A 24,936-nucleotide genomic window follows, 5' to 3' on the forward strand; every position below is an offset into this window, starting at 1 on the left:
TGTTCTTTTAAACAACGCTACCAACGACGAAGCATCTCTGGCTTGCAGCGCGAGATGGGAATTTTTTTTCTGCACTGTGTTGGATGCGGAGCGAGTCTCATTTAGTAACTCTGTGTGGGTGAGGCTTTCCGGGGCACAGCGAGATACAGGCTCCAAACATTCTAGCAAACGCGGTCCCAGGGATACTGTTCCCGCTCGGTGCCCAGGGAGCGGGACAGCGGCCGTGTCCCGGCCACCGTGGGTGCCGACGAGGCCGGGCCGGCCCCGGCCCTGCCGAGCCCTCACGCATTGCGGGCGGGGGGAGGGGGAACCGCGTTCCCGGCCCAGACTGTGCATGTCCGAGTGACGCATTGCAGGTACGAACCCACCAATCAGCGCCCTCCTTACGGAGTCTCTGCACTCCTAGGCATTTTTTCCTAAGATCCCCTTCCGCCCAGGGAAATAGTCCCTCGCCCTGCCCCCCTGCGCACCCCTGCTCCTCTCCACACCGTTTCACAAGAGCAGACCCCAGTTTTTCCTGCACCTCACCCTTTCGTGCGCCCGGGCTCGGGGGCTTAGGGGCACAGGGGCCGCGCTCTGGGCGCGGGGGGGCCCTGCCTAGAAGGGCGCGAAGGGCCGGGACTCGTTTCGCAGCTCCGCTCGCTGCCGGGGGAAGGGGAGGGGGGAGGGAGCGGCGCGGAGCGATCCGGGCGGGCGGTGAGGCGGTTTATGAGGCGCCGGCGGCGGGCGGGCAGGGCTCAGTGTGAGGCGAGCCGTGCAGCGGGCAGGTCGCGCAGCGTGCGCCCCGTGCAGCTCTCAGCTCCCACCGCACCCCGCAGCCAGGCCGGGCCACCATGGTGAGTCCCTGGGCACGGAGCAGCCACAGGGTTCGGCGGGCGCCGCTGTGGTGCTCGGCGTGTGAGGCGGGGGGTGGGGGCGGTTGGATTGGGTGCGGATGGGGGGGGGGAGGTTGGCTGGTGTGGGGCGAGGTCGCCTGCAGAAGGGCGGGGAGAAGGTAGGGTTGCAGGCGTCCCTCGCTGCGGCCGACGGGCTTAGTCTGGCGCGGATGGTCCCGCTCGGAGGCGCCGTGTGCGTGGGAGGAAGTGGTGGCGGCGGATGGGTCCCGCCCGGGTCCCTTTCCCGCCCTGGGGCGTTGGTGCGGATTCAAATCCAAACGGCCCCGGGGTCGGCGGGAGCGCCGTGAGGCGGCGCTGGGCGCGTGCCGGGGGGAGCGGTGGATAGCGGTCCCGCCTGGGAGGGGACCTGGGGCGCTGGGAGCAGGGGAAGGAGCTTGCCACGATGGCATCAGCTCCGCGTTCTTATCGCTTTCCCCCTCCCTGTCCCTGGCGTGTGCGGCTGAGAGTGCCTGGGGAGGCAGCCTAAGATGTCCGGCTCGCTAGCGAGGTGTGCTGCGCCTGGTCATAATAATGCACTGCGGAGCCCTGCAGCTTCTGAGCAGCATGATGATGAGGGGCAGGCTGTGCCTCACTGCACCATCGCCCTCCTCGCTAGACCTGTTGTCAGCTCGCGTTGGAGCCCCTGCCGATTCCGTGGTAGCGCCTTGGTGTTGGCGGCTCTGTTGGACAAGGGATTATTTGTGTTCTCTTTTTTTTTTTTTTTTTTAATCAATTTTGGCTTCCCGTTTTGGTCACTGCAGAGGACAGTCTTGCGTTTATAATTTTTTCAGTGATGCCTTTAGGACTTTAATCCGCTGTCGAAATAAACCGCATTTTGTGGGATCGGAGAATTGTTTCAAATTCGGTCTAGACGATGTGAAATTAGGTTGTTTTTGGTTTTTTTTTTAAACAAGTGGATAATGAGAAACGTACCAAAACCAATTTTGTTGCAAAAGCAGCACCAGTGATCGCTTAGTGCTATCTATCTCTGCGTTAAGATATTATCTCTGCATTAAGATAAGTATTGTGGAATTGTCTTTTCATTCATTACGTGCTTCTGAGGAATCAGATCACTGTCAGCTCGTCATGTCTAATGTGAATGATGGGTACTTAAAATTTAGTTTTTTTGAAGTGCTCTTTCTGAGCAAAGAAATTAGGTGAATTGAAACCTGAATTGGTTCTTTTGCTTGAATTGTGAACCTATACAGCAAACCATCTGTTAAGGAGGGGGGAAAAAGCAATGGATCTAGCAAGCAAAAGACTTGCTGCATTTAATCATCATCTGTAGAGAACCAAAAATGGAGTATCTGCAAGCAAGGTCTGTGTTAAAATGGGTGTGTCCAGGAGGCACAGTGACAGTGAACGTGGTCATAGTTCATCCCGACAGACCAAACTGGCTCAACCTGTGACTGAATGTTGTCCAGTACTCCCCATGGTAGATAAGGCAGAATGATCTGCTCCTAGAATAAGCTAACCTACCATAAGCCTAATTTTAGTCCGTATATGCTAGTCTGTCTGGTTCTTGTTCCATGGTTAGTCCTGCCAGAACAGAACTGTCCCTTCAGATCCGATTCCTGTGAAATACACCGAAATGCCGAGTTTCAGAGAGGAACAGTGTTTGCGATTTGCTGGTGGCTCTTTATCAGGCAGTGTTAGTCAGTCCTGTGGAGGATCTCCCAAACTGGTTACTGCAGAGCAGCTACGGCTGTAATGGAACACTACCTCTAGAGGCTGTATGTGCCACAGAAACCGCCGCACACACAACAGCTCCCCTGCTTTTCTAGGAGGTTTAGAGTCTTTGTCAGGGCCTCCGCACAAACTGGGGGTGGGGGGATGGGAGCTACTGCAGTGAAAATGAAAGTACTGCAACGTGAATCACAGAATGCCGTCTCATATCTATGATGGCATCAGGAGTTTTTCAGGTGGGTCTTGGCCATGATAAAGGGCATGTCAAACCTTCAGCATGGGCACGTTACAGTCAGCATTTAAACGTTTGGATCTGAAGTTGCGTTGCCTCGATCAAAGTGCGCACCCGGTCACAGGTATGGTGCACGATAATCTAGCTTAAATTCGGGGCATAGAACTCCAGGAGGCTCCTCTCGGAAGGGCACGGTGGCCTGTAACTCGCGCACACGGTTCCAGGTTGATAGTCCTCCACCTGGGTGGCACGGGAGGCAGGGATCTGGCAGGCTGCTGGCTCCGCCCTTTACTGCTGTTGCGCAGCAGTCCCTGCAGAGCCCAGCACTGCAGAGTGCAGATGGTGTTTGTTCAACCTTGCCCCACCTCCCCCCTTATCTTTCAACTGCTCCATACCTGTGCCTTCTAATAAGGTTTGTGCTCTCCTCGAACAATGTACCTCTTACAGCTACTGTCAGAGGTTATCCAAATTCATGGTTAGGGTGTTTTAAGTTTCTGGAAGAGTTAGAGAGGAGGAAGAGCTTGAGAACACTTAACAGCTCACACATTGCTATGTCACGTCTTCATATAAAATTGTTTGTATAAAACAGTACGTGACTCAACTTGGTAACCCGTAAGTAGTAACCTAAATAAACTAGGTTCTTGTTGCTTAAATCCGATCTACAGCTTTCTGTGGGTATAAATGTCTTATGGAAATGTAGCACATCGTTCTCGTCACTGGAACAGTAAAAATGTAAATAGCATGCAAAGGTAGGAGCCTGTGTTACTGATACTCTGCAGACAAGCAAAAATCCTTTAGGCTTCTGCCAGGTGACCGGCAGAATACTTTCATCCCAAAGCCTAGAGTCGAATCGGTGATGTTCTCAGTAGTGTTGCTGCCACCCTAGTCTGTTTTTTGTTCGTTGTTTGTTGGTTGTTTTTGTTTTTTTTAACAAAAAGTAGAGCCTACGTAGGGATACTTCCTACAGCAGCTGAAATTTGGACAAGTGGAATCTGTAGCTTCCAATACCCATCGGCTGCTAGTTTAAAAGTTGCTCAGCAGGGAGGTCTTGGTTCTTAAAGTAGGTGAGCCCCAGGCAGTCTGAGAAAGGAACTGATCGAGGCCTTTGTCTTGGGCTGTTGTTGTATTGTATGCAGATTTTTATTTTTTTTTTGGTAAACAGTTTAGCTCTTGTATGGCTGCTTGAGTAGCTGTCTTTCCTTCTGTTGTAGGAGGAATAACCAGCAGCTGGTAATTTCTAAGTTTGTATGCAATATAGGAATGTAATTCAAATTGTAATTACTTAAGTAAAAATTGACAGGTGGTGCATATACCTTTTTCTAAGTCTTCCCTTGACAGATGGTTAATGTGTAGGGAGAGTGTGGTGGGCACGCCTAGTGACTGAAAATTTTTCTGTCAGTATTGCATTAACTATAAAAAGGGTTGTTGCTGAAATGGTTACAACAGGAACAAAACTGAAAATGCACTGTTGAGCTTAGGCAGTGAATGTGTCTTTTCTGTATTTTAGTGTGGGTTTTACTCTTCAGTGGGGTATTATGAAGTAAAGAGTTCAAGAAGCTTCCCTGAAGGAAATGTGTGGCCTTGTTACTGCAATTGAATTGAAGCTATCCAGAATTCGTTTGAAGAATAAACTGACTTGAGACCCTGGGAAGGTGTTTCTACAGTCCTCAAACACTTTTGTGCTCCTTCAGGAGTGAAGTCCATTTTGGGTTTGGCCTCAAAGACTGAGGGTTTTTATTGCTGTCAAATACAGTTGATTCAAAACTGGTGATAGATGCAGAAGAGGTATAAACTGGGGTTTACCCAACTGATACAGAAATTACGCCCTAGACCACAAAACCTTTCTTTGCTGGCCCTGTTAACTACCTGGTAGCTGAGCCAGTGTAGACAATGGTCTGAAAAGGTCTAGACAGGTGCATGTCACTGAAATGACTGTTTTGGGCTGAAGCTGGTGTCTTGTGTTTTACAGCCAGGTCTTGGACATGAAGCTTGGACATGTTCATCAAGGGATGATTTAATTCTAGCAAAGAGTATATTTTTCTAATTTTACCATTGTAACTTACCAGAAGATACTAGTCTGCCTTAAATTTGGCATTTGGGAATTACTGCTGCATTACTTAGACCTAAAGTGTTTCATTTGAAGCTGAGCATGGTAGTGTGCTGTGTGAGCTTTTTAAAACCAGTCTATAGAGAGGGGCCTGTGTGCCCTGAGCTTGGTAATGTTGCTTGGGCAATTGATTGATAAAAGTGGTAATATATTACTTGGGTGTATCAGATATTTCAGGGTCAGGAAATGAGGATAGGCTACCAGTTTTACTTAGCAAGCAATCCCGATGACTTTTGAACTGTGTTGGTTAGAACTATTTCAGAATGCTATAGATTAGTCATGAAGAGCAGCTACCATATTTAGAGGTTTCTACAAGTCTTATTTTGCCTTGAACTTTTGCTACAACTCTAATCATATTCTCTTTTATTGCAGGCTGATCAACTGACAGAAGAGCAGATTGCAGGTGAGACTTTTGTGCTGTGTTGCTACTCCTACTTGACCTGGCACATCTCTTAATCCAGTGACAGTCTTGTGTTACACAATATATTTTGTTTTCTTAGATACTAAAGTAATATGGTGGAATGTTTTGATATGTTACCTAAGTTTTAAAGGCTCCTCTGGACACAATGAATGTGTAGTTAAACAATCCTCACATCTTTACTGGCTAATAGACTTGTGACTCTTCATTTTTGTCTCATGACTACAGAATTGTCTCAAGTGCAAACTGAAAGGGGGTTAGGCAGGGGGAGAGTGGCAAGTCTCTGGTGAAGGGGTGAGGCAGGGGGAGAGTGGCAAGTCTCTGGTGAAGGCTCAGAGTCTGCAGTACTTTTGTAACAGAAGGCAAAAATAATGTACTGTGCTGTCTCCTGTCAGCAGAGATGTTTCAGAGTGGCTCTTGTTGATGACAGCAGAGATTGGCTTCAAGATGACAACTCTTAATATTCCATATTTGGACCTGCATTTTGCGCTTGGACACAAGTGTTGTGTGTGTGGTGTTCTGATGGTCTGGCACTTGCTCTGAAATGCTTAAATATGCATCTCTTATATCTTAGTATTGGCCCCTTAACTCTGGGTTACGTGCACTTACAGCTGCTTATTAATGACAAAAACTTTGCGTTATCGTGTCTGCCACTCATGCAGGCTGCACAAACTTGGGTGTTTCTTATTGTTCTCTGTAGACTTATTTGAACTCCAGTAATTGATGTGACTTAAAGCTGGTCATGCAGAATTCAGCTTTGCCAAAGACATTAAAGAACTTTAGGTGTTTAATCTGACAAGTGTATAGTGTTAATACTAGAAAGTCTTAGTGTGCATAACTGTCATGTGAATTTGTTCTTGAGGATGTTAGGGTTCTGCTAATCTAATAGTGCCAGGTCAACCGTACAAATAACATCCTCTGAGAGATACTGCTATTTAATGGTGGTGTATCTCTTAAAGACACTGTATTAAACAGAAGTGTCATTATGAGCTGGTTTGTTTTTGCCATAATTGTCAAATCTGAAGTGTAAGAACATTCTTCTGTAGCTTTTACACTTCAGAAGCTTGCTTTTACTCGAAGCAGACTAATTATGGTTTTGTGGAAAATCCTTAGTCTATTTACTTGTTGCCATGGTACTGTCTTGTGAGTAAGCACAAGCCAAATTTAGTTCAATTTAAGATTTATTTTTTTTCTGGGACTGGCCTACATATCTTAAAGGTTTTGTGATGAGTTTAGTTGGAGCAGGTTTTATTAATTGTCACTGCTGTCTTTTCAATAATGCATCATTGTTCCAGTTCTTAACTGTAGAAGCTTTATTAGTTGATGTAGCTGATTATGGAATATAAACAGGAAGCTTGTTACCTTGGGATTAGTGCAAATTTTAGCTATTCATTTATGATGATATAATTATTGGAACAAAAAGCGAGTATTGATAAGCCTGTCATGCTGGAATAGAGGTTTTCATCTGCACGGAAGGAATAAAAGTATATCTTTAGTGTTAGTATTCAGGGTAAAATGTACTACCACTTTCAGTTCAGTTATTGGTATTTCATTAAGCAAACGTGTTTGCAAGAAAACCATAAACCATGAACCTCAGAGGTGAAGACATGAGCCCACTGGTGGTCTGTTAGGGAACCGTCCCCAGTACTACTTAGGAAGGGCTGCAGCTGACTAAGCAGTCTGCTTAGTTTTGCTGCTGAAGGACAGTGTCTTCCCATGAAGACTTTCAGGTAAAATTTGTGTGTTCTACATACTGTGGCTTGGAAAAATTGAGCCACTGCCACTGTAACTGAGCTTCTCTGAAGATACCTAGCTTTTAATTTGAAGGTAAACTTAGTAAATGGTACTGCAAGGTAGTGACAACTTTACCTTTCCTAAATAAAAGGCCAGAATACTTAATGCAACCACTTCTCCTGGGCTTAAAATCTTCCACCCATACTGCAAAGCACCAGAATAGAGTTGTTAAAGATTCAAGATGTTATTTTCCATGGAACTCATTAATCATATAGGACTGAAGCTCCTTGTCAGAGTAAGAAGAGGTGAAGCTTCCCAGAGTTTGTTCATACGAGAGACTGAGTTTTGAAAGCTAAGTAGGTACAGAAAATGAATACTGGCTGCAGTTACATTCAGTAAGAATTGAAGTTGCTAAGTCCAGTGGTGTCATCCCTTTGGTTAAGCGTTGTATTGAAAAGGTACGTAGGTCAGGACCACTTAATGTGGGTGGTCGGGTGGGGGAGCAGCCTGAAGATGCCTTTGCCCCAAAGCCAACTGGTCTGCTGAGCTATCCCTCCTCCCATTAGACCTCAGGGTTCTAACTGGGCTCTGAACAAGTAGGCCTATGTATGGTGTTTGTTATATCTTGTTCCTTTACTGTGCTGTGCTTCTCTGTTGGGGATCTGACCGCAACAGTGATTTTAAATTGATGCCATAATAGAAATAGACATGTTTAAGTGTTGAGCTCCTGGTAGCTGTGAAGAGAACAATCAACATTCTCCTATAAAAGTTCCAGACATAGCTTGCTAAGCTGTGCAAGAGTGGGAATGGTAGTCCTGGTTCACTGAACATATTAGGTCACTGAAGACTGCTACTTCATCTGGAAAGGTGATGTGGTACAGAGGTGCCTCAGAAGCTATGGTGAAAAAGAACATTTTGAGCTAGGGTGGTGGTGTTAACATTCTATTCTGTTGGATTAGCCTTTCTTTCATGGGGCTTGGAAGTAGTGTTTTTCTTGATGCAGGACTCTTTTCAGAGGGAGGAGACCTTGTAGCCTTACGAGAGAGTTTTCGTTTGCAATTTGGTATGGAGAAGTGGAATAGAGAGGATTTGTTTCACATACTACTTGGAGTCATAAAGTGTATGAGGTCTGTTTTATAACCTTATGTTGCAGGAAGCCAGAGTTGAATTACTCACTAAACTTTAGTCATAGCTACCTTCACTAGCCATGGCTGCAAATCTTCAAAAGCTATGCTACATTCCTCTTGTTCTCATCTGAACTGTATCTGTGTAGGTTGTTACTCCTTTGTTCTAATTACTGGAGGTGGTTCCCAGAAGTGGTTAAAGAGGTATTTTAATTGTATTCCTAACTTGATTCAGCATTTCAAATGGGAATGTGCTGCTAATCTTTGACTTGCTTTATTTTCTTTATGGTTATGCTTACGATTTTTAGCTGGTTGCTTCTTAGCCTACAGCATCTTTGAGTAAAAGAAGGGTAGAATTGTCCTTTGAGTGGTTCCTTTCAAGTGTTCAGAACATACCACTGAAAAGCCTATTTTTGTAAAAAGAAAGCTTTTAAATTTTGTGTTTAAAAAAAAAAGTTAAGTATTACTTCTTCTAAGCAAGGTCACTACAATGCTGAGAAGTCTGCTTCATGGTTAGGTTAGTGATGGTTGACCTTCATGTGAAGGACAAAGTTGTTAACAGCTAAACATTTTGAATAACACTTGAGCACTTGACTCTTCAACTTTCCCCTTTTGAGGTCCTTCTATGTTTGACTATGAATTTCTGTACTAGCCTCGACCTGAAAGCCTTTCCTTCCCTGGTGTAAAACATAAACCTATTTGTTGCCTCTAAGACAACTGAAACTAATCCCAAAGAGTGTTTGGGACTGACTATAGGTACAGGTGCTTGGTGATTATACAAAACTGGCTTCAAACAGTTTTGTTTGGTCTTGTAGTAGCCTTGCTCCAATTCTTATGGGCTAAACAGTGGGAGTTGGCTTTTGGAACACTTCAGACTGTTAGATGTAGAAGAGTAGGGCTTTTTTCCTAAGACTTGATTGTGACTCTGGTATTATAGCTGCATTCATGAACTATAAAAAGCCTATTTTTGTAGTTTCATTTTTAACACTTGGCAGCTTGTACTTACCTCAAGGGTTTCAGAGTATGAAGTGGATGAAGTAAGACTTCATGCAGGTCATGTGAAAACACAGTTTTTACTGTGACTAATTCTGGTCTGGGAAACCCACCATCTGGAATGCTGGCTGCTTGGAAATGTTGAAAAAAAATAATGCTTGGAAGTATTTCTGATGAAGGAGTACCCTTGAGCTGACGAGTTGTCCAAAGGCATGATCTTAGGTGCTTTAGAAGCTGTAAAAGGATCTGAACTCTAGAAGTTAAGATTTTCATGTTTAACTGTCGTGTGTATGAGCTACTACAGCCCAGTGAGCTCGTTTAAGGTCTGTGGCCAAAGACAAACAGATGGCATGGATTAAAACCAGCTCCATTTTTGGACTGGACAATTAAACATGTTATGCTTGTATTAATATTCCTGGCTACAGTACAGCCATTGTAGGGGGTTAAGAGGGTAATGTTGAAACACAGCTAAAGCAGTCTTAAAACTAGTCAGAAACACTTCTGTGAGTGCTGTTTCAGGATGCAGTAGGGCCAAAGCAATTTTCTAAGCAGCTTTTCAGAAATGAAGACTCCAGTGACTTTCCTCCTTGAACAACTGTGGTAGCATTGCATTGTTCAGACATCTGAACCCAGAAGTGGGTTATAATGAGAAACTTGGTTTTAGTTTGGTCTGACCATACCTTTTTCCATTGGCTCATCTCCTCAATTAGTAATAAAGGTGCTGTTAAGCTATAGCATTTATATTTTAAGTACCAATTTTAAATTTTCTCATTTAATTCCATGCCGTTTTCTGTTGAGATACGGTTCCTACCAAGAATGTGGATCATTCTAGCTCCAGATAGCTATTTCAATTCCGTGTTAAGAATCCTTTTCAAGATATAGTAACAAATATCTGAGTACTTCTGAAATGGATGACCTTCCATCTTAGTTTAGGTCAAAACGTGGTTGATTAGTAGACTGGTGAGTAGTTTTTCAGATGTTGGTGCTTTGATATTGGCATTACAGTTATACTGGCTGAGCAGTATACCAGAATTTTCTTACAAGAACGAAATCAAGTACCTTAGAACAATAGGCAGCAGTGAATTAAGTTAACCTTTCAAAGCTGAGGGGATTAACTTTTTTGTTGTTGTACAGAATTCAAAGAAGCTTTTTCACTATTTGACAAGGATGGGGATGGTACTATAACTACAAAGGAGTTGGGGACGGTGATGAGATCACTTGGTCAAAACCCCACAGAAGCAGAGCTACAGGATATGATCAATGAAGTAGACGCTGATGGTAAGAGTTCACTAATAAGTAATTTAATAAAGTGCATGAAACACATTTTTCTAACAAAGTGATTGTCTTTCAGGCAATGGCACAATTGACTTTCCAGAGTTTCTGACAATGATGGCAAGAAAAATGAAAGATACAGATAGTGAAGAAGAAATTAGAGAAGCGTTCCGTGTCTTTGACAAGGTACTATAATGTTTACCTTAAATATTCCTTTTGAGAAAACTGTCTGACTTCTAATGTACTTCCTCCTGAAGCTGAGGAGTATTTGCAGTCCTGTTATCTGGAACCTCTAGATTGGCCAGTCACCCTGAAGTTCAGTCTACTGTGGTACTGTAGCTGGAAGTCAAATGAGGTGTCAGGATAGTAGCAGGTGACGCCATTTAAGGTACTGCTTGTTATGATACTAAAATACTTGTACACAACTGGCAGGGAAATTGTTTTAAGTACTTAAAATAATGTTTTAAATCTTTCATGTAGTCTTTGCTAAGTGAATTGCTAAGAGTCTAAAGTTACTTGATTTACTTAAGATGCACCTTTGAACCGAAAACATATGATGTGAAGTACCTTGGAGAGGTAAGTTGGCGAGGAAAGTCAGTTGAGTTAGTATACACTAGTACTTCAATATTTGGTGTCCCAGCTAGCTTGGAATATGTAAAAGTAGTCTCTGAAGGCCTTGTGGCTTTGTGCTGGAATCCTGTTAAATAGGCAAATCAGATAAGTAGCTTGTTTTAAGAACCACTTGAACCACAGTCACAAAATTTAATAGACATCCATCACCTAAGATGGTTGCAAAAGGTGCTGATTGCGTTGTCAGTGGTATAAAAATGTCTCTGAATACGACAGCAAAAGTAGACTATATTGGATAAGTTGATCTTTAAAATGTCTTTTTAAGACTAAGAGATTGGACAGTGTTGAAGGTACATTTGCAGCTCTCATTTGCCTTGTGCAAATGCTAGTGGTTAAAGCTATGTTAACTTCTTAATGTTCAGTTTGCTCTGCAATGTTCTTAAGTTATAGTTAAGTCACTAGGCCTTAGGCAAGTCTATTCCAGTGTTCCTTTTATCCCTCCCAGGATGGCAATGGTTACATTAGTGCTGCAGAACTCCGTCATGTGATGACAAATCTTGGGGAGAAGCTAACAGATGAAGAAGTTGATGAAATGATTAGGGAAGCAGACATTGATGGTGATGGTCAAGTAAACTATGAAGGTAAGGAGTCGTTAACTGATTGTTTTTGTGTAGCACTTCTCATGCTGGTGCTTGTGTGGTTGCTTATAGCCACACCAAGTTTAAGTAGGGTAGTGTTCAGACAAGTTCATCTGAACACGTAGTGTTCCTTTAACTAATGTTCAATTAATATGTACATTGTGTACCTCTCAATGGGTTCAAGTTTGAGTGTTATTGCTGCCTTTGTGCCAAAGGCAGAAAAAGATTATTCAGCTGTGCAGTACAAGAATTAACTTCCTAAATCTAATGATGTCTAATGACCATTAGAATAAGCAAGTTGTCAGATGTTCACATACTGTTCTGTTCACTTATGAATGTTGATCTGACTGTAGGAATTCACTCATCTGTCATAAATGCTTTTAAAATTGCTTATTAATCAAAGGGGGAAAGCCTCTCAAATATGCGGAAATTTCAAGACCTTTAGAAGACCTCTTCAATATATTTCACACAAATCAGATGTAACTTATTTCTATTTCCTCCTTTCTTTCTGGCATTGAAACATAAATGAAGTAATGGGAGCAGGAGGAGTTCTTTCAGACAGGTGTTTGCAGCTCAGACACGCTAAGCTTGTTTTCATTTTAACTTTCCAAATGTGCTGTAGGGAGTAGTGAGGGTATTTTCGGATGATACCTGTACTGTTTCTGAGGTGTAGGTGTGCTTTTCCTTTAAGGCCTCTTTGGTTGTGGCCTAAGGACGAGCACTCATCTGTGAGTGAAGAGTTATTTTTATGTACAAGGCTGCTGTTTCATCACTGTGCTTATGGGTTCAGAGACTGGCACTAGAGAGGATCATCATCCCTCTTGTTTCCAGTTACTCTTCTGAAACTTAAGCAGCCAATTAAGTCCTTTTAGGTTCCCAATCTCTTTTCATTATTGTATCTGAAACTATGTTCCAGCACAATAAATGAATCCTTTTCTGTGGGTTCTGATTTACTATGTGCCATGAATAAGCACATAAAGCAGTTGCTTAAAGACAGGCAAAATTACACGACTTGGGCTGTTCTGCTTTGGAAAACAAGAAATTCAACACTGTACATCTACTTAACTGATTGTCACTTCAGTGTGATTTCTGCTCTTAGTCATTCTTGGGTATCTTGTCCCCATCTGTAAGTCGGTGGACATGAGTATGTTTTGTTTTGGAAGTAAGGTTGTTCTCTAGTTAACTGAGGGACCAACTTTTATAAAAAAGTAGAGGCCTCTTGCCTATTAAAAATAGAAGGGGTTTAGGTGTGATTGGTGAAAAAGGGGACTATCTTGAGGATGCTTTTATTTGACTATAACTGAAAACATAGTTTTCAAACAATGTTCAGCATCAGTATGGTCACTTTTCAGATCTTGCAATTCAGTTTTTTTCTCTGAATAACTCATACAACTCTTTCCTTTTACAGAGTTTGTACAAATGATGACAGCGAAGTGAAGACGTTGTACAGAATGTGTTAAATTTCTTGTACAAAATTGTTTATTTGCCTTTTCTCTGTTTGTAACTTATCTGTAAAAGGTTTTTCCCTTACTGTCAAAAGAATATGCATGTATAGTAATTAGAAGGCCATTCCTCCATGTTTTTCTCCTTTATCTTACTGTCATTGTTCTGATTTTTGGAAAATTGATCTAAGTAACAAATGTTGCATGTGGCTTACTCTGGATATTTAAGCCCTTCTGCACATCTAAAGTTAGATGGAGTTGGTTAATTGAGGGAACATCTGGATTGTCTATTAAAGTAGCTTTCTTTAGGAGACTTAGGTATGACTAGTGTGACAAGTTACATTAAGTAAGCTAGGGTTTACCATGCATTAGCAATTCCTTAGTTAAAGCAACATGTTGGCTCTCCTTCTCTAGTACACAAGAGTTTATTCCCCTTTCTGTGATGGAGGAGGACTCTTGCAGTAAAATGAGGTTAATAGTATCTGTGTGTGGCTAATGCACTGTAAAAGTCATTCTCCTAGCTTACTTCACAGTAACTTGTTTGTGGCCATACCTGTAACATGTTGTTGAAATGTGGAGTCTTAACGTTGTGGACGATTGACAGTCAACAATATGAAACTTAAGTTGCACTAATGCAAAACGGGTGATTTATCCAGGTACTCGTACACAAGTTTTTTTTGTACTGCTGGTCCTGTACCAGAAAACATTTTCTCCTCTTGTTACTATGCTTTTTAAACTTTGTTTAGCCACTTATTTTAAAAAAAAATCTGCTTATGGCACGATTTGCCTCAAATCCATTCCAAGTTGTATATTTGTTTTCCAATAAAAAATTACAATTTACCCATACTGTTTCAATGTATCCTTGAATTATTTACAGGAATTGTTCAATGCAGTTGCTGCTCTATGTTTCAGTCTGTAGCAGTTCGGTTTGCTTATGCAATGGATTGGCTGTCTTAAAATAGCTTGGAAGGTGAAAACTTAGTCCTTAAACTCTGGCCCTTAATAGTATTGTTGACTTGAAGAAGCTTTCTTACTAGTAGTTTAAAATGTATTTTACAGTCTTGTGTGGAGCTTGGTGCTTCAATAAACTTACCGTAGTGACTGGCTATGCCCACTATCTGTAGACATTGTGAACTGGATGTTGACCTAGTTCAATAGTTGACCTAAAATTAAAATTCCTTGTTCAGACAACTAAACCTGTTTGCTTTCTTTTAATTATTTTGGAGTTTATTCCCTGTCAGTTGCTACATCGGGGTAACTTAGTCTCACACTTGGGCTTTTCTGAAACTGCCATATCTGAGTTCCCATTCAGGATGCAGCCAGCTCAAAGTACAGAAGAAAAACATTCTTACTCATTTGTTAATGAGCATAATTGTGCTTCTTGCACTAGTTTTTTGTCAAGGTTTAATTTTTTTTTAAAGCAGAAAACAAACCTGGTTTTGACCAAGGACAGGTCTAAGAACTCAATGCCAAAGGCTGCTCGTGCCTGTTGCCTCTCTACTCTCCTGGCAAGAACTGACTTGACCTTACATATTGCTATATGGTTATCTTGTTTGGGGATTCTGGTGGCCTTTAAACAAAGCATTGGCCCTTGCATCTGGTTACCCTCACTGGTCCCAGCAGAGCAGTTACCTAATGTTTTAAAACTGTTTCAGTCATCTTTGAACATGTAAAATTAGGACAGCTGTTCAATCTGAATTCAGGAACACTTAATCAAATGTTTATGGTCACCGATCTTAAAGCTCTGCTCTCTAAAGACTATGAACACCTCTACTGGCTTTTCAAAGAGGTTTGTCAAAAGTATTTAGGTTGCCAGCATCAGAATTCCTTAGAACTGTTGTTCGTGCACTGGCAATCTGATTCAGGAAGCTTATGCAGTCTAAATTTTCTAGCAGTTAGGGTTTGCCTTCTATGGAATAAGTGACTGAACCAACACTTCCCACCCAGTCTTCAGCTTATGGTCTAGGAGCCTGGGGACAAGACACAGGTATGTAAGCTGGCACTGGTGAAGGATAATTTGACAGAACCATCAGAACAACCACTTGAGATTCTGAGTTGCTGGAGTATTGGAAATCTCATTTTTAAAGGTAAGTAATGCAAACAGGGATCTGACAAGAATTTGATTTTGCCGGTCTGGTGTCTTGACTTTGAGAGTAGACTGAGGATCACAGTTCAACCTATGCAGGCTTCTACAGCTCCACATGCCTGTGGAAGCGTCTACAGTAAAAAGGAGAGGGCCCTCTCCATTATGAAAGACTGTCGTGACCAAGTTATTTACCTTTTGTAAAAGGAGTGGTTGAAGAATAAGTGAAAAGGCCACCTTTATTTATGGCCACTTTAGCTGCTCCCTGCTTGGAGTGTTTTAGTCACAGGAATCAAAGCTGCTGGTTCTGTTTAGTTTGTTGTCCATGTTGCTGTTATGTAAATGAAATGCCTGATTTCTAGGTCTGTATTGAAGTCTTGTAGCCCTGTTTACATAATTCTTAAGCTGCAGAATGGGAATGGTAGATTTCAGTACTGGCTGCTAATGGAAGGATGTCTTCTCAGGTACAGTGGGCCAAGTGTGATGGAAGCCAGTGGCATTGGTCATGAACCTTTTGGCTGAGGTGTGCTTTCATGTCCTTTTGCAATTGTGGAACAGTAATCCTTAGCTCACTCTAGGCAGAGTTCTGGATGTATGTGTAGGAATACTGAAGTTCCAAGCTGAGCTTCTGATAGCTATACAAAACAGTCCTTCATCCTGTCTGATAAATATGATGGAGGTTCTTATGTTCTGTATACTAGCAAAAAACCTCATCTTTGGCATGACACTGCAGTAAAATGGCTGTTGGTGTTTTATTCTAAATGGGGCAGTGAGGTGGGAGATCTTAGGCCTAAAGACTAATGTTCCCTTAATGTGTAGGCTTAGGGGGATATCCTATTGATCCCTGATGGGAGGGAATGAAGACAGATTAATCTCAGTAGCATCCACTGGCAGGACAAGGGGCAGTGGGCACAAATTTGAATACCAAGTTCTGTCTGAACAGGAGAAAAGACTTTTACAGTGAGAGTGATAAAACTTAGGTTGTAGAGTCTGTGTAGATTTAAAACCTAGCTGATGAGGTGCTGGGCAAATGGCTCCAGCAGATTCTGCATTGAGCAGAGGCTTGTACTAGGTAATCTGAGAATCATTTATCTTGGCACACACCTCTTGAGAAGTGAAAGTGCCCCTGCTAGCTTCCTAGGCTTACCATGATCTAACCCTACTTCCATATGGTGGTCTTCCCCAGCAAGGGAAGATGCACAATTGCTTGCTACAGCCTGATAAGCTTTAGAGTATGTCTCTTAACTCATCCTAGTAGTGTTAGGAGTCACAGACAGGACTAAGGCACGGTACCTCAAGGTTGCAAGCTGTCCTGAAAAAAATACTTCCCTAGTCACTTGTGACTGGAGTTTTGAACTGGTAAATATGTGACTGGATGAGGAATAGTAGCTGACAAGTTTGCATCCTGTTAAGATAACTGGCAGTAACTTAATAATAGCTAATGGCTAAAGGAGAAGGTAAGTGAGGATTAAGCGCCTCCTAATAAGATCAGTCTTATTATTTGAGTGATACTATAGCTCAGAAGGCAGATGAGCATGTAATGCAGGAGTGCAGCTGGTGGACCTGCTACAGGCAGTGCACAGGGGGTATTTATTTAGTCTTTTGGCCATTGGTGTCCAAAGACTTGGCTCTTAGGAGTGAGGCAGCTGTGTTTATGTCGTATCACGCTGGCCCACTCAGAAATTGTTTGCTAACAACCTGGACGCAATGAGAAGCAAAATTACTGCTTGGTTGTATTTATGTTTATCACCTCCATGACTATACCATGTTTATTGGACAGTGACTCAGTCCACTTAAAAGAAAAGCTGCGTTAAACTGGTTTACTGAGTAAGTGAAGGGAGTTCCATAATTCAGGATTAACCTCATTGCTCACCATTTCCAGTGAGGGTGGGTGGGAAATAGTAGACACTTTAAAATTTCTCCTTGAAATACTGTGTTTAAAAATGGTATTTCTGTTGAAGTCTTCATGCTCTAATGGACAATTAAGGAAGTTTGTCAGTCTGTCAAACAATAGACTTATCTGTTAAAAATGGTCAGCTCAGCAAAACTACTGTAAAAATGACTCTTGAAAAGTAATCCTTTTTTACCAAGTGGGAACAGTAGATATTTGAGATGGCAGTGAAGATGAATATGCTGGGGTGTGCAGTCTGAGTACAAAGGAAAAATGTTATGTTCAGCTAAAAGGGGCAGTTCCAAAAAAACTTGGGTACTGCATATTAAACCTGTGCTTTAACAGAACCTTGAAGAGATTGAATCACCTTTAGGTTTGTTAAAGTAAGTGTATATCATATCATAGCATCTCCCTAGCTATCTCTTTTCTACTTACACCTATATCATCAGTACAGATTTGTGATTGGAATGAGAATAACCATCTGCACCAGTTTCTGGTTTTGAAAAACGTTCCTGCAAGAATAGTCACAGCCTGTCAGGTTATCTGTTTGCTCTGAGGGCCTTAATTTTCCTGTATCCCATAAGGGTGAGTCTGATGTCATAGTGTCATCTTCAGATGATGTAAATGGCAGTTTGTATTTAAAATCCGTGATTCCCTTTAGCTACTCCATATTAAAAATAATTCCTGTGGTTTCTTCAAAATGAACTGTGGAGAAGAGGGCATTTATTTCGCTGTCCTAAACTTGAGATTCCTGAGATACTGTTCAAGAAATTGTGCCAAGATCAACTGGGATACCTTCACATGTAGAAGATTGGGTAAAGATGACTTTAATGGCAGTAGCCTAAAGATGAGGCATATTCCTTGCAAAATTCTGATTGGATGATGTGACACAATAACTCTTGATGACATTATCGATAAGTTTCAGCAGGCTATTGAAAAATGGGTCTGCTTTTCTCTGCGTGCTGTGTGTATGTCAAGTAGCAGATAGTTCCTGCTCTTAGATCCTGCCATACAAACAGGATGTCATGCAGTGTTATATAGTGACTGCACACTGATAATTGGCTTTTTTTAGGAGGAGCTGAACTGGAAGTAAGAGTAAAAGAAGGGGACAAGAGTGAAAAAGATGATAAAAGAGTGTAGAATTAGGAGAACAGCATGGGAGGAAGAGAAAATAGGTTTGATGCAACATCTAATAATTGGTGCAAGACAAAGTCCGCTGCTATTTTCTTAACAATAGCAACATCCTAGGGCTGGAACCCCTCCCTTACCCCCTGCAGGGTGTTCTCAAACGGCAAGGGTGGTAGCCGAGTTTGTTGTTAAACTTCTAGTAGCTCCCATAGCTGGAATAGAGTATTTAGGTTGTTCCAATTGCATAATTGTCATCGTGCAGATCAGACCTTTGGGTAGGTATGTGCTTGCTCAGGAGTTAAACTTCCCTGTTAGTAAAACAGTGCTTTTAGCAGTAGGAATTGACACCTTGATCAGCAAACAGTATCAGTTCTCCATTCAGACCTCTCCCTTAGTCATTTAGGTATCACCAGCTTGTGGTGCTGGCTGGTTCCTTGTGTGACAAGGTATTCCCCTTCCTTCCAGGTCTGACAAACTCTAAATTTGGATTAGTCACTGATTGTATTGTCAAAGCAGCACATCCCTGGTCCTGTTGTACCTTCTTAAAAGGCACATGCTTTTTGGCAGCCAGAAAAATGCCCTTAAGAGAAAACTTTTCTATAATCCCGGAGACATAAAAAGCTAGCAGAAATTCTATCTGTTTCTGGGATGAGAGCTAATTTTTTTTTTAAACTAAGAGGTTTTTTCCACACTACTAAAAGACACTGCTATGGAGATAAAAGGGGGAAGAAAAGAGGTTCAGTGGTCTCCCCTCCTCCCAAATCTGTCAAAAATTGTGAAAATCAGAAGATTTGCAACCCCAGATGCAAGACTAGGGTGTTTCACAGTTTCCTCTGTTTCTGAGGTCTTCCAGCCTCTTGACTACTATAATTTTCTATTAAATAGACTCTTTTTCTACTATTTACTAAACCTGAGGCCTTCAAAATTCACCTGAGGCCTTCACCTTTGAAGCTCCCTGTGTGTGAAGTGGAAATGCAAAGTCTTGTTGCAGACAAATCAGTCACACAGACTGGAAAATTGTAAGTCAAGGTCTACTCTGAAGCTCTGTGGTCAGTGCAGTCTACAGTGATTCAAAAGGTCTTGAATATGCTTAAAAATAAAGCCAGCTGATGGATCAGGATGTGACAGTTTCCAATAATTTGGAATTGATTCACAGAGCAGTGTAAGATGTGATTAGAATTTTTCCTTTTTTAAAAGATGGTAGAATTAAGACAGAACTGCACAATTGGTTTGTAATTTCAACTCTGAGAACGCTAGGCATTTTTCCATGGAATTAATATTGGCATTTATTTATGCATATGTTGCACTTTAAAAGGCTGCCAAGATAAAAATTATTAGAGGACTGTCTTCTGTTGACTCTCTGTGGAAGTCATCCCCACCACACAGGTTAACAAGCCACTTTGCAGGATCATCTGAAAGCAAGAGTGAAGGAACACTTTCAGAAATTTTTGTTGTTTTAATGATTCATTATTCTACCAGTAGGACAAGTTTTCTTCATTTCTGAAATGGACTGTGATGCCCAGGCTAATCATGCAGGGAAGTTACGCCTGTCTGCTAGCTTTTCCATTCTCTCCCACCCTCGTGCTATAGCAGCATAACTGGATTGATGCTGTGGGGTTTCTGCTGGCAGTGACTTCCCTAAAAGCCTTCAAAATCCTTTTGTGGTTCTTTACTGGGCTTTGGGAGGAATGCTACCAAATAATTTCCTTCTGGCAGCTTTTTCTTTCCCTTGAATTTGCCCACGTTCTGCCCCTCCCTAAAGCAGCATTAGCTAAGGAGACCCATTTCTACATACCCTGAAGAAATCTTCATATGATCTGAAAAAGAAAAGCTGGAGGTCCCTCACAGGATGGTCCAAATTGCCATGGTGTAGATTCACCATTTATCTGGCATAAATTACACTTGAGCATGGGTTTTATTGGCAAGGTTCTGATAAATTCCCTTTGGCTACCGAAGAGACTTGTAAAATGTTTTTGCTGTTTTGCTCTTGTTAGAAAGCAATCTTCACTACAAAAGCAATGAAATTGGGGAACACTGGGGAGTAGGGAGGAGGTTTCATATCCATGGCCCTTGCTTTCTTGGCTGCCTCTGTCTAAAGATAAGTCTGTGGGCTATGCTAGCAGCTAAACAATATAAAAAGCAGTCATTTGCTCATGAAGCAGATTGGAAGTATCTACATCAATCCTGAGACCTTATTGCTCATCTGCATCTGAGAGAAAAGTACCTCCTTGCAATCTGTCTGTGAAGTGCAGGCAAGCAGCTATTGAGGGAATTTGCTGAACAGTCTTAAACAAACTGGCAGTTCTCAGAGAACATCTGATGCAATTACATTTTATATCAGAAGCCTGGGGAAAATGCATCCAGTATTCAAATGTGTGTGTTTATTTCTTCAGCCCCCATCCAGCCATCTCTTCTGCACCCAGCCAGAGTAGGATGTTTTCACCAAAAATGCTGATAGTTATATCCATTCACTGTTGGCTTGGTAAGATGAAAGGAGTCATATAAATGGTATCCTCCGCTTGAGTTGCACCTTGTTTCCTCAAAGGGGAGAGGCAGACTCAATCTTGCCAGTCATCCTCTTAGTCTTATTTTCTGTTCAAAATATTGAGCAGGTGTGTTTAATTGTTTGATGAACTCCAGCAATTCTGACCTTTTCTGGTCCACAGCCATTCTTGTGAGATAAAAGTATCTCTGTTTGTTGGCAAGATGAAGTTAACTCCACTGCTCAAAAGTTGTCTATCCTTGTGAGCAGCATTTTCTTTTGCCGTGAATCTCTGTGCCTGAGATAGCACAGGGAACAGGAGACTGGTGTGAAAGGTATGCAGCAACGAAGCTCTTTACCTCTTGAACAAAGATTTTTACCTCTTCAGTAAAGCTTAGGAGGCTGTTCAGGGCACCTACAGAAGACCATTGATTACATCCTGTGTAAACCTGTTACCAGGCAGAAAATGGCCCCAGTTCAGATTCTTAATGTTGCTCACGATACATGTATATTCTAACTCACTCATCAGGGGAGGGCCCATCTCCTCTGCTGACTTGCAGCCTCCAAGCAGATCCTAGCCAGGAAATTCTTTTCCCAGCTTACTTGCTCTTTGGCACAGCATAGCAATCTCAGTAATGTGGGGATGAAAACAAAAGTGGCATATGAATTTTGAGCCATTCCGTCAAGCTACCCTGCAGCAATGAGTCTGACAGTCTCAGCTCAACTGAAATTAACTTACCAAAGAGGTTTGGATATTTGCCTTTTATAGTTCTTCCATTTTTGCTTGAAGACTTACATATTTAATTTTTATCCTAAGGTGTTTATTTTTCCCCCAAGCATCCTCAACTATACAAAGCAGTTTTGTACAATTGTTTAATTATGAATAGTGCTTTAGAAAAGCATTGGAACTTCAGCTCTATGGGGAGCTGTGCTTAAGCAAGATCAGAACCTTGAAAGATACCTCTGCAAATGATGGGACCTACTTGTGAACCAGTTTCTACCTTCAGTTCCACCATATTGTTCTTCTCTCTTGTGTGGAAGTCTGGGAAGAATCAGTAGCTTGAAGGTCCTGTCATCCTCCTGTCTCTGCTGACATTTTATTCCAGGATATTAACAGTACACCAGAACATGAAGTCCTCAGCTCTCTTCCAGCTCTCGGGTTCGCATGCAAGTAAGTAAATCAGATGAAAATTATGTGATAGGGAACCTGATTTATGTATTTCAACACTGAAGCACACCTGTGACTCCCATTTATATGCTTCAGCTGAAGGCCACTGGAGTCTCCTGGTAATTTCAGTGGTCTCTGGATCAAGCCCTCAGTTTGACAATCTGTGTGGTAGGTCCTGGTTCAGCATATTTTTAAGGATAGGTTTAATTCCATCCCCATTTAATAAAGCAATTAAGTGTGTGATTAACTTGAGTAAGAGGTTGAAGCCTGTGCTGAAAGTCAAATATGATCTCTGCTGAACTGAGACTTAAATAGTAATTTACAGCAGAGGCTATCCCCATCCAGCATCTGGTAAATAGGGCTTCTGCAGACACACAGCCCTGGTAGATATCGCTGTGGATACAGATCTTTTCAAAACAGAGCTATCTAAAATCCAACCATTTCCAAGAAAAACACTCTGGCTTGTTTGTGCCCTGTCATGTACACAGGCCTTTCCTTTTACAGTAAGTATGGCTACATGAGGGCATTCATAATGAAAACCAGTTATTTTGAAGTAAAAACTGGTAGAAGCGATTAAAGAAATAGGAACAGTGGCAACAGTGCCTCAGCTCACCATAATTGCTTCTTTTACAAAGTCCAGGTGGTTTGTTTTGTTCTGCAGTCCAGAACCATCCAGTCCATTTACTTCACTCCAGTACGTACTATGCAAATAAATCTTTCTTCTAATAAAATATGCATGAACATCTGAAATGCAAAACATGTACATAAATTGCCATATGTTGGCTGAGGCATAAGAGCTCTATGTGTGACCTGAGCCCATGAGAAGCAATTCAAATCAGCTTAGCACAAGCTGAGCTGGCAATCTAGAGGGCTATGAGTGCCTCATTTAAATAAACTTGCACTTGCCAGAGACTAGAGATACTGCTGAATGAGATCCAGTGCATCTCTCTGTGGTGGCCTAAGAAGTTGCCTCCCCCAGTTACTGACAGTAGTAGTCTTGGAGGTTGCCCCTGTCCACAGTAAAATTAGCAGAACTGCCCCACCTCAGTTGCTTTATTGCAGTCTCCTCCTTTCTTTAAACTGCAGGTGAAGTGAAACTTTAGCTAAACTAACAGACTTCACATTGAAGCTGTTAAAGCATTGACTGTGTTCTCTTGACTTCACTGTGAGCATGACAACCACAAATATAGTATTATTAACCCCTTACATTTTTGCATAAAGGTGTAATAAGCTTATCTGTTAATACCCTAACAATCAACAGCAATTTCATCTCAGCTGGTGGGGGATGTCCTGTTACCCTCACAGCCTAGGCCTGGACCTTTTGTACTCTGTGGCACACCAGTGCATCAGTCTTTTAAGCTTGCAAAGAACTATATTGCAGGAAAATAAAATGTCTTTTTAATGGCAGTGAGACGGCTGCTGGAAAAAAGGCAGCACATCAACTCATGTTTACAGGATTTTGGCCACAATGTCTTAAGGTGGGTAATAAAATACTTCAGCTTTCTTTTTGTGATAATTCAATAGTGAAGGTCCTTTATGGGGAGCATATTGAAAAGCAATATATGCCAACCATCCTCTAAAAAAAAAAAGACAGGATAAACAGTGTTTTGTTTCTTCCCTTGTAAGGGTTTAAAAGAACTAAGAGTATCTGCCAGACTTACAAGGAGGTGTATTTTGGCGGTGTGGCTAAGACAAATTCAGATTGTAGATGAGCCAAAGCGTGAATATTTCTGCAGTTGAAAACAGGAGTGAGCGCATTGGATGCATATTATGTCTATGTGGTAGAAAAAAATTATCTGTAAAAATGCTTTCTTGCTTAAATTGCAATTCCATAAAATTTAAAATGCCTTCAGCCCTTTTAGTATTGAGGCCGATTCTAATTGCTTCAGTAGTAGCATGACTTCTCTGGCCTCTGTAATACAATTCATAATTTGCTTCAAGAGATCAAACTCAAGGCCACTGCAACTCCATTTTACTACTTCATTGAATATATTGTGTATGTTGTTCATTAAATTGTCAGCTATCACTGCACAGGCAGGACCAACCCGTGTAACCATACTTCCCATCTGTGGGTCCGGCACCCCACTGAATAGCCTTCTAGCCACACTACTCCCAGTAAATAAAAAAAAGGGGGGAAAAACCCCCCAGTTTGATGTATTTCCTCTGAAGAATGCTTAAGTTACCCTACCACTGGAGTATTACAGAAGGGGCAATTACTTCAGATGGAAGGATTCAGACTTAAAAGCTGGCATTTTCAGTTTACCTGGCTGAACTGGCTAAATGGAAAATGCAAGTATTACTGCAGTCTCTTCTTCCAGCAGAACTAGATGATGGGCCATGCTGAGCAGATGGAAAATGGCAGTCTCCAGTCGTTACTACGTATCACAAAATGGACCTCTGTCGTGGCCAGAATTAGGCACCTAAGGGAACCTGTACATGATCTTCTGCAGGAAGACTTGGGCTTTCTCTGCTCACACCACCCCAAGCAGGTACATGCTTCAGACTGAAGAAAAGCTGAGCAACTGTGATAAGGGGTCATAAGCATGAGTTAAATACTCCCAGCTTCCCAGCAGGATTACTAGATCAGGTTTGGCACTCCACTAATGAGAACTATGCTCCTGGCTCTAAGTGGCTCATGTCCAGGAGACACAGTTCAGCAGAACCAGTGTGTGACATAGGTGGGATCGGTGCAAGAGACAGCCAAAACATTGCCTGACCGAAGCATCTTGCCTCCCAGGCCCCAGCACACTGTAGACTGTAAATCCAATTCCCAGGTGCTTAAATCCCCTCATTCGCTTCAGAGGGATGACAGGCACTTACCTCCATGTTGTGAATGGCAGCATTTCATTTTGCTTTTAGGTATGGCATTATTAGTGCTACAACATCCAAGATGGCACCAAATATCAATGTGTTATTCTGGAGCTTCCCTGAGGACCAGAATTTGACTTTTTAAAAATTCATATTTTGTTAGGAAACGTGTTCAGGGGTCTATTAATCTCTTTACAGCTGACACTCAAGGCCGTCTGTGCAGCAATTTGTTACAAAGCCACTAAACCTGGCACTTTAATTATGGGATGCCTGTTCTTGCTTCTC

General features: G+C 42.0%; 1 protein-coding gene and 1 long non-coding RNA gene across 2 annotated transcripts; one reads left to right on the plus strand and one right to left on the minus strand.

The window, feature by feature from the left end:
• Window positions 1–681: 681 nt before the first annotated feature.
• CALM2 (calmodulin 2) lies at window positions 682–13,935 on the plus strand. Its single transcript, XM_051782922.1, has 6 exons — window positions 682–836; window positions 5,273–5,303; window positions 10,304–10,447; window positions 10,521–10,627; window positions 11,517–11,652; window positions 13,058–13,935. The coding sequence occupies exons 1-6, from the start codon at window positions 834–836 to the stop codon at window positions 13,084–13,086; spliced, it is 450 nt and encodes a 149-aa protein (XP_051638882.1). The 5' UTR covers window positions 682–833; the 3' UTR covers window positions 13,087–13,935.
• LOC127469063 (uncharacterized) lies at window positions 13,614–24,432 on the minus strand. Its single transcript, XR_007903816.1, has 2 exons — window positions 24,107–24,432; window positions 13,614–22,587 (listed from the first exon to the last, which is right to left on the minus strand). It is a non-coding gene; the product is annotated as an uncharacterized LOC127469063 (long non-coding RNA).
• Window positions 24,433–24,936: the final 504 nt, after the last annotated feature.

The sequence above is a fragment of the Manacus candei genome, unplaced genomic scaffold (genome assembly GCF_025592945.1).
Source record: "Manacus candei isolate 608988 ecotype Guabito, Panama unplaced genomic scaffold, ASM2559294v1 h1tg000017l, whole genome shotgun sequence".
Classification (NCBI taxonomy): domain Eukaryota; kingdom Metazoa; phylum Chordata; class Aves; order Passeriformes; family Pipridae; genus Manacus; species Manacus candei.